General features: G+C 36.9%; 1 protein-coding gene across 2 annotated transcripts; it reads right to left on the reverse strand.

Annotated features, from left to right (window-relative positions):
* Positions 1-1103: 1103 nt before the first annotated feature.
* On the reverse strand, positions 1104-19873 carry lpin1b (lipin 1b). Of its 2 annotated transcripts, none has more exons than XM_087812558.1 (20): positions 19762-19873; positions 12497-12700; positions 12321-12416; positions 8051-8325; positions 7326-7439; positions 6850-6967; positions 6493-6775; positions 5864-5957; positions 5607-5791; positions 5446-5539; positions 5287-5356; positions 4696-4788; positions 4590-4636; positions 4244-4373; positions 4014-4162; positions 3861-3947; positions 3272-3424; positions 3066-3180; positions 2199-2302; positions 1104-2129 (listed from the first exon to the last, which is right to left on the reverse strand). In XM_087812558.1, exons 1-20 carry the CDS (start codon positions 19831-19833, stop codon positions 1955-1957), a joined length of 2658 nt encoding a protein of 885 aa, XP_087668684.1. In that variant the 5' UTR covers positions 19834-19873; the 3' UTR covers positions 1104-1954. The 2 variants fall into 2 exon arrangements, with proteins under 2 accessions (XP_087668684.1, XP_087668685.1); XM_087812559.1 differs by lacking the exon at positions 19762-19873 and adding an exon at positions 15272-15466.
* Positions 19874-20407: the final 534 nt, after the last annotated feature.

A 20407-nucleotide genomic window follows, 5' to 3' on the forward strand; every position in this document is an offset into this window, starting at 1 on the left:
GTTGCTAGTCTTTAGCTAGTAGCACTTCCGTTGTCACATCATGTTTTATTTTATTATGTAATGAAAACGAATTGAGTATAATTATCATTAATAAACTATAATTAGTTAATTTGTTTACTAAATTAAAAATAATTGTATTAATACATTTAGCATACTTATTTCTGAACATAATTTACATTCGCTGGAAACATGGCATGGAGGAAAAACAAGTTGATTCGAAAACAACTATATTTATTTTACAAACCATTAATAAAAATTAAGCTAATGAATTGAAAACTGATAATCAATTTTATTTTTTTAAAAGCTCAAATAGTTATTTCAAGATTTAACATTGAGATTTAATTTTTGTGTATTTAATGTTATAACTCTGGTAGGTTTAAAATTTCTCAATTGTTAAAAAGATCAAATTAATCTTTAACAAACATTGCTAAATAGTGACGCTAAATGCAGTGGAAAAATATGTTTTTATTCGGCACACAATATAATTAAAGCTACTTTTCTCCAAACATATGTAAGTGTGTAATAGTAGTTTGTAAAGCGCCTTTATAGACCAGGCTTACAAAGCGCTTTAACAATCAAAAACAATACACTGTTAAAATATATACTTTAAAAGTCCAAGACACATAAGACAAACACAGGAGTCCCAGATTACCAGTAAAAAGCCTGCACAAATAAACATGTCTTAAGATGTTTCTTGAAGGAGTCAGTAGATCATCAAACACAGAGAGAGAGGAAGATCGTTCCAAAGCTTAGGAGCAACAGCCTGAAAGGATTTCTCTCCTCTGGTCCAGAAGTGTGTTCAGGAACCATCAGTAGATTCTGATCCACAGACCTAAGAGTTCTTCTACTAGAGCGAGTAAGAATTCTCGCTGCAGACTTTTGTATTAACTGCAGGCGAGACATCTCCTTCTTGTTCAGACACAAAAAAGAACTGTTACAATAGTCTAAACGAGAAGACACGAACGCATGGATTATAAGCTCCAGATCATGTTGTGACATCATTTTCCTAAATTTAGAGATTTTTCTCAGTTGATGAAAACACATAGGTGCACAAGGTTCCCAGGGGTCAGTTCATACAACAACAAAAAAACAACAACAGTAGACAAAGTTTAATGCCATTTTTATTCATTAATTACAGTGTATTGGTCAACAAATATGTTGTAGGGAGTAAGAGTTATTGACAAATAAAAAGAAGCTCTTTGTCTCTTTCATAGAAAGAATTACAAATACTTGAGGCGTGTACAGTTCAAAAGCTAGCATAATATGAGGTGATGCTAAGACGTACAGTACATATTCAATACTGCCAATGTAAGTTCAATTGTGGAGAATACATATGAGTGAGACTCCATCAGATTATATATGTGAAATAGTTTAAAGTTACAGTCACTGTTTATGAGGTATTGAATGCACTTTAAAAACACTGTTAACTGTAAATGACCAATTTAAAACAACATGTGTATTTGTATAAAAATAAATCTTTCAGATACAGATGAAAGGGATTTTTTTTAAGGTTCATGTTTTCTTAATTTTCTAAAATAATAAATATAATTTTTCTTGGACATTTCTCATTATACATTTTCACCACGAAAATAACTTCCACTTCCACTTTTAAATGTGAAATTATACATTCATGTGAGTGATTGCACTTCATCTGAGTTGATTCCACACAGATTTATATTTTTCCTAACACTCAACGGCTGTTAATAATCATCGTGATTGTATATGAAGATCATGTATGAAAATAAACTCTACATTGATTACTTGGCACAAGTTAAAAATCACACTTTTTATCCGTTACTATTTTTCCGGTAATACATGCGAAAGCTGCCTCACCAGGTTATTACATAAAAAAATCCATATTGTGCTCATGAAGACATCTGACCTCGGCTACGCACTACTGGTCACACATTTCTCAAATAATCACATTCAAGCCGGTATCAGTACCATGACATTCTTAGTTGCTGGAGGTAGAGGTCTGTGGAAGTGCAGTTCCCTGATGCTCCACCTGTGGGAGCTGCTCCCTCCAGTATGTGAACTGGCTAAAAGTATCAGAGCATGGGAAATCTGAGGAAGAGGAGCGCATCTTCAGGGGGAACACATGGTCCACTACCTCACCAAGGCGAACATATCTGAAGAGAAAAAGTGAAAATATGGAATCATTAGCTTGTAAAAATTAAGAAAAAACTCAATTAACTTACGAAGAGATGTTGGTCTTTGCATGTTCCTGCACCAGCTCTCCCTTAGGGTTCACTGTAAAAATCCTATTCAGTGGCACCCCGACTTCTTTGTAAGAGTAGACATCCTGAGAGACAAACAAAAAATGTTAAAACGCAAGAAAGAAAAAGAGAGAGAGCACAATCAAGACAGTGAATTTTCACCCATTTTTATATCCAGTATAATGCATTGTATTTTATATGTAAATCTAAAAACCTTTTTAAGCATTAGGAACATAATTTTCTCCAATTGAACAGCAGGGGGCATATTTTCACAATTGAAACGTTAGATAAAGAAGAGTTGCAAAGCATTTAATGTTTGTGTATAAAGATGTTTTATACCAAGGCTTATAATAAATAGTCTTAAATACTTACATATTTTGTTTGTCACAAATTACCTATGATTCCTTAATGACCTCCAGGTCATAATTATCATATAACTATAATATAAATATTATATATTATAACTTTTTTTGTTTCAATAAAATTAACATAAAACTAAAGGATATATTTATTTTTGTTTTTAGGATGTTCTAAATATACTTTCAGATGACCTTATTTACAACATTTGATAAGATTTTTTTGTCATTAACTTAAACTTTTTTTCTCTTTGTTGCATCTATCTTTTGGCCAAATGGAAATTTTGAAATGTTATTGTCTATCCTGGATCTAGATAAAAACTCCAACTCTTTCTGACACTTTTGAAATCTTATTATACATTTTATTTGTTAACAGACACGCTTTCTTTTGTAAAAAAAAAAAAATAGAGTTATTTCAGTTTCACGTCATGCTGAATATCCGACCCTAACTTTATCGTTATATTGTAAACAGAACGTGCAAACGTGTTCCTACCGTGGGTCTGTTTCCAAACGCTGCATAGAAAGGCTCCTTGTTGGGGTAGAAAAGATTCTTGATATCATTCAGACACTCAACCTTGAACTTTTCTGGCTTCTTCTCAATCACCTCCCTGTCACACACACACACAATGAATTAATAATCATTCTTGACTTGTAGCAGGCATTTTTTTAACTAAAGAACTAAGTGTGAGTGTTAGATACCTATGCAGAGCTGAGAAGAGGCTGCTGGGACTCAGCAGGACCGGACCAATAGGAAGCATTGTTCCTCTCTCGTTGACCCAGTGGAGGTAACCCCTGGTCATGTCCGCCATGCCGATTGCTCTCGCCGAACAGTACAGAAACTTGTAGCCATTCCTGGTTGAAAGAGCAATGTTAGCAAAAACTGTTAATAAAGTGAAAACAATATTTTTATCAATCTTCTTTTGTTGTCTATGATACGTTTAAATAAGGTTATATTTCTACGTCGCCGCAGGAAATTCCGATGTCATCATTTCAAGATAACATTTATAAGGGTCACACAGTCTTTTATGAAACTTTCTTGATACTTTTTAATGATATCATTACAAAAAGAGTAAATTATAGACTCAATATTCAATTTGATGACAGAAAAATGAGTCATTACAAGTTGTGGAAGATCAATTGAATTGAAATTCATCTTAACTGTTACTAATACTGATCTTATATCCGGTTTAAATACAAGGCATAGACGGATTTTAGGTTTTAAGGCATAATCCTGAAAATCTGGGAGGGAATGTTAAATATTCACGCAAAAAATTCCATTGTTGCTTACTGGCTGACTTTGTGGTAGAGTTGTGCAATTCCCTGGTGGGTCCAGTCTTTCCCCAGGGTGGGCAGAATGTGACCGAGGGTGTCGGATCTGAGATAAAAAAGATGTTGTTAATAATTGAATATACTAAAGAAACAAGCACACACACACACACACCTGGTGATGGTTCCATCGATGTCAGAGATGATGATCTTGTCGTCCCAGTTCCACAGATATATGGTTCCCTGGCAACGGCAGGTTCCCTGGTACTGGGTAGTGACGCTGTACACGATGTCGTTTGGACCATCCTGCAGCTGAAGTGAAACCTGCATGTACAACAGATATATTTTAACATTGTGCATCATTTAAAAAAAACATGAGTTTATTACTAAAACTAAAGTTCTCACCAGCTGCTCTGACGTTAGTCGGAGCGTCTTCTTGTAGAACACGCCCCCTGTAGTAAAGCCAGGTTCGGACTGGACACTTTGAGAGGCTGCCCGGTGATCTTCATCGCTTGAGGATGACTCGTCTTTAAGTCTGCAGTCAAATATTAAAAACGTTTAAAATCAGAGCAACATTCCCAAAGATTTAGTTTAAAAGCCCCAATCCGTAAGATTTAAAAAAGTGTGTCTGGTTCCCCCTGGTGTCTGAATGGTGTAAGTGCCCTCAGAAAACACATGGCTTTTCATTTCTTTTAGCTCCTGTACAATAATTCTAACTAAGAATCTTAAATATAGAAATTAGCATTCCTACCTGGTCAATGTTCCAGAAGGACAGCCAGACCCAAGGTCAGAGGACTCCTGTGTGCCAAAGAACTGTTAAACACAGTTCTTCTGCATAAATCAAAAAGAAACATTACCGATTTAGTGCTGTTGTTCCTGCCTCTCCAGGAGAACCACCACCTCCCTCCCTTTCTTGGCATTTTCTCCTTCATGATGTTCTCGACTGCAGCCTGTCATAGAAGACGCACAAAAAAGAAAAAAAAACACGAAAGATACAACACTTTAAAAAAAGGCTTAAACAAACCAGATACTATTAAATAAAGCAATATGTTGATGTAGGGAGATGAAGATGTAAAAGGATGATTGTCTTGGACGTACAGAGTTATAGCCCAGCATCCCACTCAGACAACAGAGAATAAATTCAAAGGCGGAATAAATATAACCAAAGCAGGAAGACTAATGAGGGATGATGATGTGATGAAAACACAGTGAGGAGAAAACAAAAGAGAAAACGTAAGTAATGTTAATACAGTTTTCCATGGTACAGTTAGTAAAAATGATTCTATACATGCAATGTATGAGGTTAAAGATTGTACAAGTTAGATGTTATATTTAGATTGCATCTCATGTAAAAAAGTCTCTGGAAGAAACTGGCACGTTAAGATGTTTACTTGTCGTTCGCTTCTAAATTTGGTTAAAAGACGTTACGATGTGTATCAATGTCGCACCTTTGGCAGAGGTTTCTGGAAGGCTTGCATGGCCAGCATGATGGGAGCAGCAGTGCTCCAGTTATAGTAGCTGAGGAACACAATGTATCTCAGTCATGATCAGCAGTAAACAAGCAGTTTTCCTTTGATTTGAAAACATATAGTTGTGTTTTGACTTACTTTGAACCAATTTTCACCACCAAGTTGGGGTCGTCGATGAGTGAGGGGTTCTCCACAAACTGCTGGTACGATATGATCTTCGCATGGAACTGTTCTGTAGGCACAAAACAAAGTCGGTTAAACACAAACCCAAACTCTTTTTGTGAAAGAGGAAGGCATACCTTTGGTGATCTCCCTGTTTTCAGAGAGTCCTCCACACAGAGAGATAGCGATGGACGGCAGGTCCGTCATCTGGTCTGAGTAGCTGTCCACCCCACTGTCCCCTCCAGAGCTGACCGACTGCGGGGACAGACTAGTGTCGTGAAGACCCTGGTCCGAGTTGCTCCTCTGTGCTGCACCTCCATCACTGACAATTATATTCTGTTAGTTCAACTGTTTATCAGAACCATGCAATGTTTCTTTTTTTAATCTTTCGAACCTCTTGGGGAAATAAAGGGCAGCGACTTCTGGCTCCAGGCCTGTGATGTCATCAAGATATACTCCATCTGAACCAAGATGGCGACTTCTTTTATCTGTTTTAAAAGCAGTGAGAAAAACGTTAAAAAAAAACAATAACCATGGATGTTTGCAAATAAAGTCAAAGGAACATTACAAACTAAAATATAGATTTACTGAAATGATTAAAAAATAGGAAAATATAGTTAATAAGGTTGTTAAAAATAGTTATTCTACATGATAATGGTGCTAAAAACAAGAGTTTTGAATATAAAATGTAATCAATCAATTGATCAATCAATTACATATTGTTGCTTTGAATGTTGATGTAACCTTTTTACCTGATTAACCTCTATTGACTTGCTTAGTGTATATAATTCTTATTATATTTATTGGTATTCCAAGCCATAATCATTCTGTACACATGGCTAAAACTATCAAAAGACTTTCATCTTTCTGACTATCGTGTTGTGTCTGTTTAATCTTCAAAAAGTGACAAAATAAAATAAAGAAAAAAAACGTATGGCTGCTGTTGACGTAAATGCATTAGAACATTCAAAATGATGAATGTGATCTTTAAAATTCACGGCTAAAACTGATCTGTTGTCTCACCTTTTTTCTTGGAAGGTGATTCGTTCTTGGCAGCCCGAGACTCCTCGTTATAGGATATTACGCAAGCGCCGCCACTTGAAACTGTCGTGACTGGTGCGTCAGAGATATTCGTCCCAGACTCCGAACCCGCTGGCTCTGCTGCCGCTTCATCCGATAGTCGCATCGAGGACATTTCGGTGCAGCTTCTGCTGCATGTTTCATGAGTGATGACTCGGAAGTGTGTGCTCTCTGAAACCGGGATGGAGACTTGCGTAGGTTCGGGTTTGGCCGGAGGGAAAGAGGGCTAGAGAAAAAACAATTGATGCAGATGAGATTAGATAAAGTACATGTGCATGCTGGGATTTTTCTTTAACTTACAGTGGCCGCCTGAGGAAGTTCTCCCCATGCCCAGTGCATCGCTGGATCCTCAGCTTCGGTCGGCTTCATCATGAGCTCAGAGTTGCTTTTGGATAAGGTGGGAAGGGAGTGTCCAGAGCTGAGGAACGTCGGTCCAGATAAGACATGGTTAGATCTCTAGATTAAAGTTTATTGATTTCAAGAGAAAGGTTTTCTCAATATATCTGAATTAATTAAATGTTTATTATCTTAAAAGAGATCAATAAATTAAATGTAAAATAGACAAATGTTATTTTATTAATCATATAGCCTTAAGTCATATAGGAAAAAAAATATTTTGGTGGAACATTTTAATCATTTACTTATTCATTATCAATTAATATTACCACGCAATATTAGCAGAACTATGACTATTATGTATGTAAAATAAATGGTTGTATTGAATTAATTCGATTTTATAAATCAATCAAATGTCACAATGTTTTTGATGAAATCACCTCTGCATTGGACCCCACTCTCCATCAGAGCGAGTGTAGACGCCACTCTGTTTAAATGAACTGCTGGTGGCACCGCTCGCTGTGTCATCTCTCTTGGCTTCCAAGGAAAACATTCTAAATGACAAATGAAAAGATCCATTACTGTGAAGATAAATGCTTCCTTAACATGATTAGGCAGCAGCACATGGAACAAGATGTACCACTTCTATTATTTCTGATAAAACATCTCCTGGATAAATTTATGAAAGATAGACTTTAGATTTATAAAAAAAAAAAAGGTTAAGGTTAACTTGGTAAGCCAAAATAGTAAAATCAACTGTTTACCGGTTTGACAGTTTTTGCAATAGATCCCTTTGTCCACAGAGGGCGCTGTTGTTTAGCATAAAATCATTTGGGTCAACAGAAGCAGCTACACAACACAGCTCAGACTTTTTCAATTAGACGCTACTATACACTGTCACACACAGTCCTGGAAAAACACAAAAACATCTACGTACACTTTTCAACCCATAATCGTTGTTTGCCATATGAAATTGGATTTTCTAATCAGTGCTGGAGGATTTTCTGCTACAGAGGACACAAGTTCTATTAGCACTTCCCCAAAAACTAATTTCGGTGATGCATTGTGTGGTTTATCTGACTTCCTCCAGTGAGCAACGCTTCTCCCATTCTCACATGTCCCTCCTATGATTCTATAATTCCCATCTTATGTCATTTTTACTCACCTACTGCTGTCCATCTCCGTCCCTTCATCTGAGCTGATGTCCATCGTGAACATGTCATCGTCCTCTGAGTACTCTCCACTTTCCTCTCTCTTCATGCTGTCTGGCCTGGTTTTCCTTCTCCTCTTCCTCCTCTTCTTCATGGAATCTCCAGTGGTGCCCGTCGAGCCCAAGGTCTGTACACTAGGTCCGGCACTTTTCCCCATCAGAGCGGAGCTCATGAGCAAGGCTCCCTCTGACAATATGGGAGAGGTGGCCAGGTAAGAAGGAACCACTTCCTGTTGACGATAAGGATCAGAAAGAGATAAGTTTCAACACATTTCAACCAATTAATACACTAAAGTTTATTTTATAGCAAAACTATACTATTCATAATCTGTGATCCATATAGTATTTCTGGACGAATGAGAAACAATTACAATAATTCATATTATTGTTTGGAAATGCACTTTCCTTTTCCATAGTACAACATTTAATTCAATTAAAGCAAATAAACTTTCAGACAAAGATAACAGACAAGACAACAAATGGAAACATATTATCCTATAATTTCTTTAACTGAAAACAGACCCACCATAGAGATAAAATATATCAAATGTTTTATGAGCATTGAACAAAAAGGATTTTTGTTATTTGTTATATACAAAATTATAATTGAAATGCTCCTTGGAAATGATCCGTACTTGATCAGTATTAGACTGTCTTTCAAAATAACTTGCTTTAACATATTTACCATTTTGAGACGTGAGCGTTTTCATAGTGTGTACTTATTATTTCTGTGGGATAAGAAGGATTAAATAACTTTGTGTTCATACAGAAAGTAGTTTTGGTTCGAACAATAATATTAATGACAAATATGATATTATCAGAACCAGAAACTTGTATTGCCCATGTTGTAAAGACAACATTGGATTTTGTGTACTGTCAGTACAGAATAAAAGAATGAAAAAAGAAAACACACAAAATAAGCAATGGAATAACAGAACCAAGCACAAAGCCATTTTGCGGCAGCTATTTTGAAAACTGGATGAAAAGTTGAAACTTCAATTAGGTAGTTGATGTAGAAGTATTTTGCTGACATTCCTTCCTTATGTTTTTCTGAAATGGGTGGATATTGTGATGTAACTACAAGACAGTAGGAGTCGGGTAGTGTCTCTAAATGTGTCGAAGAGATGATGATGTAAGGGCCTTAGTTTTTAAAATAGAAAGGGTAGAGAACTGAAATGTACTTTCATATTTTTGCCTGTTTCCAAAGTGTGAAACGCAAATAACAAAGCAGTTTCTATTAATAAAAACCATTGAACAATTACAACAACAAAACAGGCTGAGAACTGACTCTTGTTAAAACTGAGCTAGTTTAATTTTCTTTTACTAAATAAACACTCAGGACTGTGAGATGAATCTGAATGTTGTGCATATGTTCTATTAGTGAATCTCTTTACTTATGTAAGTCTAATAGTTACGGACAAATCATTATAGCTGATAAGAGCCTGTGAAATGTGATCTTGTTAGCGGCTGGTGGCTTGAAAATCAGAGCAGTGATAATAATCATTCTGTCGTCCAGAGGAGGTTACAAAACAAGCTGTTAGATATTACATGTTTTACAGCTTTTGTTGTTAAAACAGTGCTATGTAACATTGCAAAGATTGTTTCTGGCTCCCTCTATTGTTTGTACAGTGTAATTGCTTTGTTGCAGAAGCATAAGTGTCTCTTAACCAGGCTCCACATTTTACATTTTGTAGCAAGAACAAACGTTCAAATGTTCTTGTTGAGTCAGTTTTCTTCTTCAGCCACGATAAAAATGAATGCAACTGCCGTCTCCGACATACTTTCATAAAGCAGTTTTGTGGACTGATCCACTGTTTATATTACTGAAAGAGAAATGTACTGTGAATTATAAGTGTGAAAATATAACTAAACTAAATTAAAAAAAAGGGAAATGGTCTAAAAATGTTACTTGGTGGTGCTTTGTTGTGGTTATCAAAAGCAAACAACGTCATGTCATGTCCAAAATATAGGAAAAGCCATTTATTCCTCTTTTGAACTTGGACTTTCATTTATGAATTTATATTTAAAAATTATAAGTAAAAACAAACTTAGCTAACTTTGATGCATGCACATCTTCAATAAAATATGTTTTGTATGCAAACCCATAAACTACATTTACACTTTGCATGTAAGCAGAGTCAAAGGGTTATCTGATAGTCTCCTCAGCAGATTGTAGCCAATGTGAGCTGTTGCAACACGCTGTTCCAACCTAATGTTTTCTTCTTGGAAAGAGGGAAGACTTTCCAGGAGGAGTTGCCGACTCAGGGGAATACAAATGAGTGTGTAAGGAGAGCGAGGAAGCCCTGGAAAGGGGTAGGGAGGGAAAAAGAATAGGAACAATCTCGACATGTGGTCGACCACACTCGCTCACGTTTTCCATTTCCAAGAATCCAGACATAGAGCACTCCTCCTCCTCCTCCTTCTCCTCCCCTTGTTCTTCTACAACAAAGAATCTGACTCCATATCAATCCGTCACATGACTTTGCAGCGCAAGCTCATAGTCACCACTGCTTGTTTACACTCCAGCTGCACTCTTTCTCACATGCTCGTGAACGTGTGGACGTCTTTTATTATGAAAGAGTGAACAATTTTTATCATTGGAGACTTCCTGAAAACACTTTTCGCTTCTAAGAAGTGAGAGCCACATTTTTTTGGTTGTTTACTCTAAAGGTTTTCAAGCTGCTGCCAGGATCCAGAGTCCAGTCTTATCACATTTGGATGTTTCCCACAATAAATAGCTCCGTTAAATCACGGGTTATAGTGCCGTACTGAAGTCCAATGTATATTTAATGTAGTCAATGAATTAAATATAGGTCACGGCGCGGAGCCAAGTCTATGCTGCAGTGAACAGAGGAATGCTGTTCGACCAAAAAGGGAAAGGAAGAAAATTCCAGACTGCTCCGCCAAACCTCTACACACATGTCCGTTTTTGAAAACTACTACGCCTGTGTGTGTGTGAGAAGGAAGAGGAGAAGAAGTGCCCGAGGCTTGTAAACAAGGGTGTGTCTTGGTTTTACAGCTACACAATGTTGATTCATGTTTTTTTTTCAAATAATAACTGTGATCATTTGAATCGGAAAGTATTTAAAGGAATAGTCAAATGTTAATTTAGGTAATGAACAGAAAGTACTTGTTAGCTCTATGCAGGACATATCAAGTGTTACATGTTTATTAACACTTAAATCCTGCTGCAAATGTATAAACCATATGCCTTATTTTGCTATAAATTATTTAGCTAATAATTAGTTTTTACCCCTACACAACTGACCCTTAAATTATATTTTCTTATAAAACACATGGAGTTCTAGGTCGCTGAGTGACAGGTGGTTGGTGGTTGTCTGCAGAGGTAAATTAGGACGGAGGAAGATGAGCCCGGAGAGGTCCTTGGGATTCAGACAGAGTCCATGATGAGGGGTGTCAGGTGTCTGCACCAGTGGAGCCGTGAGTGGATGTTCGGCGAGAGGGCGAAGCTTAATGTCGGCTGAGGGAGTCGTCTACACTTTTGTCTTTATTATCCGATGGAATATCTTTTAAGAAATAATCTTAATGTAACAGGAACAAATAGAGACACTTATTTTATCGTTTATAATTATTGTTTAATATTCCCAAATTAGCATCTTCACCTTTCCCCCAATTATTTATCTCTTTTATAATATTGTATTTTATTTAATTGATTTAAACTTATATTGTATTTCCACAACTTCACAAAGGAAAATTGTGTTTTTTCTTTACATCATAAGCAATTCATTTTTTTCTGATTCTGAAATATAAAACGAGTACATAAATATATTAATAAAATACTGTCAAGATGTTAGAATGTTGTGAATTATAATGATGCAGGTGAAAGTGAGACAACTGACTTACTGACAACTGACTAAACACTGCTGTGTTGCAAGGATTATTACAAAGTTTTCTCCTTAAAAGATTATAGTCTTCTTTTATTTCACCACGGATGTTTCCTTTCTTTCCTTTAATGACATTAGAAACTCAAACTTATTATATCCAAAAGTGTGGATTTTTTTGGTCCCTCACCCTAAAAATGATCAAAAAACTATTTAAAAAATGTATCTTAGTCTTCTTAAATCGTTTTTTCACACCTTTTTCGCATTTCTTTTTCTTGGGTTTTGGTTTTAGCCCCTCAAAGAAGTCTCAGAACATTATGGGGACCTTTAGGAAATACTTGCCCACCTTTGAACTACTAGTTTATGAAATATAAAATCCGTACCTGGTCATTTTCAGTCTCTTGCACGAAAAAAGCCTCTCCATTTTCCCCCAACTTCATATGCAGATTCACAGCCTCTCCATTAATCTCCATGTCCACCTGCGTGAAAACCAACCATTACACATGAGCAAGTGTCGGCCGTTAATTTAAAAGGGAGTTCATTAGGTTTATACTCTTACCACTTTCTCGCGTGACCGCAGGACGCCCATCTTTCCAAAGCGCACGTGGAAGGGCGAACAGTGAAGCGTTCCATCAGGCTGCCTAACAACTATGACGTCAATGCAGCCCGAGAGCGTTGCGGGGTTGAGGCCTCGGTACAGTTCTTTGACCTGGACAAACACCTGTCCCGCCAACTGGCCCACGTAGTTCATGGTCTGGCGCGTCTGTTGGTGGAGACAGTGGCCGAGAGGTTAATGGAAGAAACGCATAAAAAAAGAGAATTTAGAATCTACTTCTATAGTATTAAAAGTTCATTCAGAAAAGGGATGTTTTCATGAATTGTTGAGTTCTCTGCCTGTCAATCATCTTTCATACGGACAAGTGACTTTGAGAACAAGACTCCTTGTCTGGAATGGCGTGAAGCTATTCATACAATCTCAGAGAGAGGTCAGCTTAACTTTACACGCAAGGCATAGCAGTCCCCGGGTAGAATTTGTCGACTTGAACCCGTTGATACATTAACCTTCTTGTTCCATCCTTGATCCTGATTTCTATGTTTGGATCAAATTACAAACACGTCCTTCACTTTTTACTTCATACAGTCTCCCAACTTTATATTTTACTTTTTAGAACACTGTTAATTAATACATTTGATTTAAAAATTGAATAATTTGAGTCCGTTTTTTTTTTATCTTATTGCTCAAAATTAATTAGAAATAAGTAATTTGCACATAGAGGGCGCAGTGGTTGGCTTTGTCGCCTCACAGCAAGAAGGTTGCAGGTTCAATTCCAGGCCGAGCCAACCTTTCTGTGTGGAGTTTGTATGTTCTCCCCGTGTTGCGTGATCAGAGGTTGATAGAGAACTTCGGGAAATTGTCCATAGGTATGAGAGTGTGTGTGTGAATGGTTGTCTGTCTTTGTGTGCCCTGCGACAGACTGGCGTCCTGTCCAGGGTGTCTCCTTCCTCTCGCCCTATGATACTGGGATAGGCTCCAGTCTCCCCGCGACTCCGGTAAGGGATAAAGCGGTAAACGATGAATTAATTAATCAATACTTATGATACATATGATATATTATAAATTAAATACTAAGTTATATTACATTTCAAGCACAATAAAATATTTTGATTACCTTCATCTATTTTTTACATTTTCTTTAAATGTTTTTAGCTTTCCCTGCGTTAGACATCAAGTTCAAATACAAAAACAACATAACAAAACGTGTAATCAAACACAAACTAGTATGCCTTTTCAATCATAGTTGTAGTTATTGTGATTTCTATAAGTCTTTATTTTTATTATAAATAATAGTAATAATTGGGTGAAGAACTCAAGGTGCTGCCACAACCCCTTAAAGATGATCACCGGGGAGGAGACCCCAGCTACGTCTAAGTGAAAAAAGAAATCAGTCCTGTGACCTTTAAATGAACATGTAAATGCGGATGAAACTGAAACTAGAGACTATAAGAGTTTCATGTAGACAGATACTTCACCGCATGAAATTCTATCTAATTGTTTCCCAGTTTTGTTTTGCATGACAGACAAACCTGTCTGCACGGTATGATGTCATCCACATCGACAAGTACAACAGAATACATTTTAGAGACTCTCCAACAGTGAGCAAAAGTAAGAAGATACATATTAACAACCTGTTTACAAGAGACAAACGCAGCAGTTACAGTATACGTTGAAAGCTGTTGATGTTGCATTACAGAGGGTAAGACAATGGTCACGTTGTAGACACTGACAGTACACATGTGCTGCCTGAAATACATAACATGTCCCTCACACTCCACTGGTGTTGACAACAGACCCGACCATGAGTTTGTATGGATGGTAACTGATTTATCGGTGGAAGCACATGTGAATCAAACAAACTATTTTACATTTTTAAGCTTTAAATAGATAGAAATAAAGGATACTATGAATGTTTCTTCAGCTTAGGCCAAAATATTTTTGGAAAAGTTACGAAAAAAAGTACTAGAATAAAACACTGTCATATTAGCTATTTCAACTCCTGTATTAACATATATTATCATATTTAGTGATGTATTATTACAACAGCATCTAGAAAGTTCTTGATGAAGTAAATGACTTTTTTAAAACTGTAATAACAATCAGGCTTTGACGTCGACCTAATTGTGGGAAGAGGGGGTCAACCCTTGACTATGTTGGCTGAGGTCCCAGAAATAATTGTAGCAGTGAGGGAAAGAGAGGGTTGGGAACCGGTCCAACAGAACCCCTCCACCCCCCTTCGTCCTGCTGGCATACACTTTACACCGATGCAGACAGGCTGGAACAAAAACTTTCCCAGTCTGAATCTTCCACCGCCTTGAATCTGTCATTCCTCTGGGAGTTGGGCTACAAAGCTGCAGACAGATTATCAAAACAGACTCTTTTTTTTTCTCTCATCAAACGTGCTGCAAAGTTCCTATAAATAGAACTTGTAGATGAAAGTAAAATGAGGAACCTTTTACATGTACCTTTTTTTTCCCAAGTTGTTGTTTTGAAAATGAATGAATATGCAGCATTTCAGGATGTAATGGCTATATTGAATCAATAATATTCTATTCTCTGCAGTCGATAGTTGTTTTTAAAACAGTGATCTGGCCTTAAAAAGGGTAAATAAGATTACATTTTGATTGAAGACATTAACTGTACCAAATTAATTTTGTATTATTTTAAATTGCAGTATAAAACACGCTTTAATCTCAGACTATACGCTTAATGTACATAGAAGAACACATTGAAAATATGCATGTTATTAAATTGTCAATAAACGCAGCATCTTCTTACCTCCTTGTTATGTATACGTAGACGAGCGACTCCTCACACTCGGTGAATGACAGTCAAAAAGGTCATGATAACATCATGTCTCCTGGACTACTGACTGCATTGAAAAGGTCTTAGTCTCAGCTAGTTACTGGAAAAAAAAAATCTTATCTGCTATTGTCGAACATCAAACTGACATTTCTCCTCGTGTGCCCCCTTAGCACGAGCGCAAGGAGACTGACTCCTCGGTGGGTGACGTCACGAGGAGCTATACCCCGCCTACCGACCAATCAGCGTCGAGCTGTGGTGTTGTGAAAAACAGGGACGACGACGACAATGTGGCAACTCGTTTAAATGATTCACAAATACTATTTCGCAACGTTTTGTTTTTTCCCGTTGTGATAATTATTACAGAGAAATAAGTAAATATATAATGTGTGAGTTATTAATTTAAAAAATATTATTTCTTTTTAAAAAAAATGGATAAGTAATTATCAACGTAATACAACCGATTCAAGTTATAGTGAAGTTTAGTTGTTTTTAATAAAAAATAAAGCAATTTAATACTGTGTGGAAAAAAAAACATCCACTTAAAAATGTTGCCACGACGAGATTTTTTAATTGTTTTTCTTCCTCCTTGAGCCATAGAATATGTGTGACGTCATCGCCTGAAGCCAGTAGCAATGAGCCGATCTTTCTGACCAATCACAGGCCAGTGTGCTGCCACATGCGACGCTTGCAAGGCATGTGAAACAGTTGTGTGTGTGTGTGTGTGTCGTGTGTGTTTGTGTGCTTATCTGAACAGGAAGTGGTTGAGTAAAGTATACAGGCCTTTGAAAATACAACACTGAAAATCTCGAGTATTCATCATCAAGACAGTTGCATATAGACAGAACATTACCACGTGTGTGTGTGTGTGTGTGTGTGTGTGTGTGTGTGTGTGTGTGTGTGTGTGTGTGTGTGTGTGTGTGTGTGTGTGTGTGTGTGTGTGTGCTTGGTTGCCTTTGTGTGTTTTCTTGGAAAATGCTCCCCCTGTACATGAGCCCAAATAATTGATGTACTCCATATTGTAGTGTCACGTGCAGCTTCTGCAAGCATGTGTGTGTGAGGCCGTTGTGGGTCTTAACAGCCCTTTATACGGTGCTAAGGTAGCTTTATACTCAATTATCATGCAAATGTTCTAAAGTGAAACTGAAATCTCACATTAGTCTTTACACTAACGTGCATGTTTGTTCAGTTAAGATTACTCTTGATATTATATGAGGAACTAAAGGTTTTGTTATTTATTTTAGATTTTACACAACTTTGATTCTTATCTTATCGTATAGAAAAATCAATGTCATAAGATGCTCTTCACAATTACTTCACACTGTTATCCGCTTGCTAAGCTCGCAAAAATACAAATTAGTTATAAATACTCATCGCTTTACATTACATTTATACCAACCAAAAATACTTAATAAACCAGGTCAAAGGTTGCTTGAGACCTTGGCTCCTGCAACGGTTATACACCGTCTTTGTTGACACATTAAGACTTATGGTTTTCGTAAAACCAAGAAGATTATTATGGTATGTATTTTTTAATTATTTAAATACAATTAAAAGTATGTATATCAAGGAAATAATTCTAATTATAAATCAATTTGTCAACTTATTTTGTAAAAAAAAAAAAAAAAAGTCTGTGCGTTGGTTCTTTACGAACATGGGGAGAATGTCCATGACTATAAAGTGGATACAAAGAGAACTTGATTTAACGCCAAAATAAATCTCCTTGCCAAATGGAAATTTATTTTGAATTCTGAAAGAAGCCAGCTGACAATGGTGAAAGAAAAAAAAAATCAAATTCAGAGATGTAATACTTTTTTAATTTGCTTACTACATAGTTTTGGTTTTGCCATTGGTGTTGTTGTGGTGGACCTAAGCCAAAATGACTGTCAGCTGCTTGACAAAGTTGAACCAGTGCACACCGATGTTGTCTGAGTGTGTGGGTGGTTTGTTTAGTTGCTTGCATTACCTCTTTAACCCTCTGACCTCTGACCCTGCTGCCAACCTCGTATTTAAGTTATAGTCTGCTGTGACAGTACACCCTTGCATTTTACGTGTACATACTGTATTATTATCAGAGTACAATTGGTATCAGTATATCTTATAATAGATAACTTGAGCTTCCATTCTTCCATTCATCTGTTTATAATATACACTGTCTTATAAATATAGGACATAAACATGAAATACAGTTTTATTTTCATCCTGAAAGCCACCAAATGTGTTCAATTTACAGCTTGCAGCTGTTCAGGATTACAAATCAGCCACATTGGCATTAAAATGGTGTAAATACAACACATTTTTATAGTCATTCAGACATCAATCTACTGATATATTGCTGTAACAGTATGACTTAACATCTTGGTAATTTTGTTATTACCTCTCCTGTTTATGTGATGACATTTTTAGCAGCTGTTGGTCACTTAATATCTGTGCTATTAGGTAATCTAGGGACACACAGTTTTCAGGATCGTCTTACTTTTCCAAGCAGAGATAAAGTTTGTTTCATAATTCAGTGTAGTCGGCAGCTAGTGTTAAGAACCACAGAAACACTCAAAGCATAGATATCATGTATATCAGCTGTTCATTAAGCGGTCGGAGATGATTCTAACACCTGATGTTGACCTACAGTATTTGCTCACTCCATCTGGAGGAGTGACCATCTATGGCCTCACTCTCAGCTCGGCCAATCAGACGTCTACGAAGACTGGCTGGTTGAACAGGAGACGACCTCAATTTCCGTGGTATTATGGGTCAATTTTCTGTTTGCTTGACTCATATCTGCTGCCAAAATAGCAGAGTCGATTCTAAAAGTGGCATTTTGAAAGCCATAAGGACCACCCAGTCATTATATTTATAAGACCTCTATAGTTATCATTAGACATTTCGCTCATAAAAGATTTATCCTGAGTCACACAGTGACAACAGAACATGCTGCTACAGGTTTTGAGACTCCAGTCGAGTTTTTTCTTTTCTACCAATATTTGTTAGACGCAGTTGTATATACACCTTAATTGATTATTATTCAATTTGATTTAAAGTCATTTTTTTCAAGAAGCAAGGAACACTTTATAACTGTTTTTAATATATGTTGTAGCTTTTGTAACTTGTATAACATTATAAACAGAATTTTTGCAATGTTTACACCTTTTGATAACCATGTTAAAGCAGATTTTATATACTATATACTATATTTTATATTATAATACTGAATTTCCCCTCGCGGGACAAATAAAGGATTTCTGATTCTGATTTTCAACGCCTTGTGATCAATTGCATCATATATTGTTTTTTACTCTTTTCACTTTCCCAGTTCTCCAGGAAGACCAGCTGACCAGTGAGACTTGTTGCCGCGACAAGGCTGGTTATATAACCCTCTTAGGAACTTGGTTCGCATCGTGGCCTGTGATTGGCTCTGGCCGCTCAGGTCTGACAGTCACAGGATTCACTGGAAATATTTACATTAGTATCTACTGCTGAGGAATGTTGGAGTCAAAAGTTCAATGCTCCAGGCACCTCTCAGTAAAAAAAAGACATGATAAAAAAATGTATATATATATTTCGACTTTCAGAAAGAAAAAAAATGTCATCAAAGGGACTGCACAAGTTTAAAGTTGCAGCCTGAATGTATTGCACAAAACTACTTAATTTATTTCTCCAGGGTGTAGAATAAAACATGCCCTTCTTAATTATTGTAATTATAAATGTATAATAGTAACAGCAACTAATCTGTTGATTTAAGTGTGTCTTAAATAGATGTTGGACTCTATTGTATCATCAGTATGTGTCTGTTTGGTCAAAACTCTCTTTTCATTGAAATATTTACATTAGAAAAAGGTTTTTTTGGAGATTACATTTTGTTTACCATAACCATGCCCACTGTGCTGTGATTATTCAAGGATCAAGGTTTGTCACCGTGCGTTATCAATTCCCATATGTGGGAGCCGGAACATATCGTAGATGGACTGTTTAATCTAGATTTTTGCTTTTTGGCTCAGCTTTTTCTTCAGAATGACATATTGATGCAGTGATTTGTAATTGAAGATGTTGTCCTGATCATATGCTCCAACTCGACAAGATTTCCAGAAAACCTGGGAATGATCTCATCTGCATCCTGGACAAGACATTCAACTTATTTTCTGAACGATAACAATGATTTAATCTCCGCTGAGGGGATTGATGAAATGCTGAGGCTATGAATTTGTGGACCCAAATGAACTGAACTGTGAATGAGTGGGAAATAAACAATAATGAACTTCATTTTATGGCAGAATCCATTGGTTTGAGAATACATTTCGTTATTACCTCCTCACCATGACATTCTTTTGAATATCAAGCCGCTCTGACTTTATCTCACACGCTTAACTCTCACTTTCCTAGCTGTATAAAATCACTGTATTAATAAAAGTCATCAGTCAAAAGTCTCAACCGTTGCGTCGCCATTATAACGAGAACAAGTTCCACTTTACCCAGCTCCAGGTGGTGTCCGGGCCGTATCGTTCAGCCTCATCGAAGTAGTCGTCTTCCTCTGATGATGTCATGAGTCCATGTTGTGGGAGACTGGCCTCAGATCTCTATTTTTTACTCTTTTTCAGTAACAGAAAAGTGAAGATAATGTCTGTTGAAAGTCAGAACTCAGTCAGTGTCTTCTCTCTGTGAACAGCCCCACTGCTCTGAGCAAGTGGCCGGTGTCTTACTAAATTTACCTGGTAAGAAACCTGACACTGTCCTGCAGTGGTCATCATCTACCAGACCCTCTTAAGGCATTCAAGGAAAGGAGAGGAGGGAAGGGGGCACCTGTCATATTGCATGTTTAAATCTAGGAAATGTGTCCCTCACTTCTGCTTTAACACTGACAAACATCTCACCTCAGTCAAAACTCAAATTCCATCAGCAATTCCACTAAATCTCAGCAAGAATCTGCATATCTCTGTGTATATGTAGTTCAGGTCAACTCACAGGAACACCTGTTGTTGCTGTTGACCTCGTGTTAGAGCCTCCACGACATTCAGACAAGATCAAGTTACACAAGGGTTTATGTTCAAGTCACTCTGGTGCCCCCGAGACTGGTCCAGTGGCCGCTGTAATCTATATGCCGCTGGGAGTGAGTTTGAA

The sequence above is a fragment of the Callionymus lyra genome, chromosome 17 (assembly GCF_982586985.1).
Source record: "Callionymus lyra chromosome 17, fCalLyr1.hap1.1, whole genome shotgun sequence".
NCBI classification, from domain to species: domain Eukaryota; kingdom Metazoa; phylum Chordata; class Actinopteri; order Syngnathiformes; family Callionymidae; genus Callionymus; species Callionymus lyra.

Coding starts and splice junctions, on each gene's coding strand:
- lpin1b (XM_087812558.1), bottom strand. CDS start 19,833: ATGACATCATCAGAGGAAGACGACTACTTCGATGAGGCTGAACGATAC. Junction 6,968..7,325: donor GAGTGGGGTCCAATGCAGAG/GTGATTTCATCA, acceptor GACGTTCCTCAG/CTCTGGACACTCCCTTCCCA. Junction 5,357..5,445: donor GTGGTGAAAATTGGTTCAAA/GTAAGTCAAAAC, acceptor TGTGTTCCTCAG/CTACTATAACTGGAGCACTG.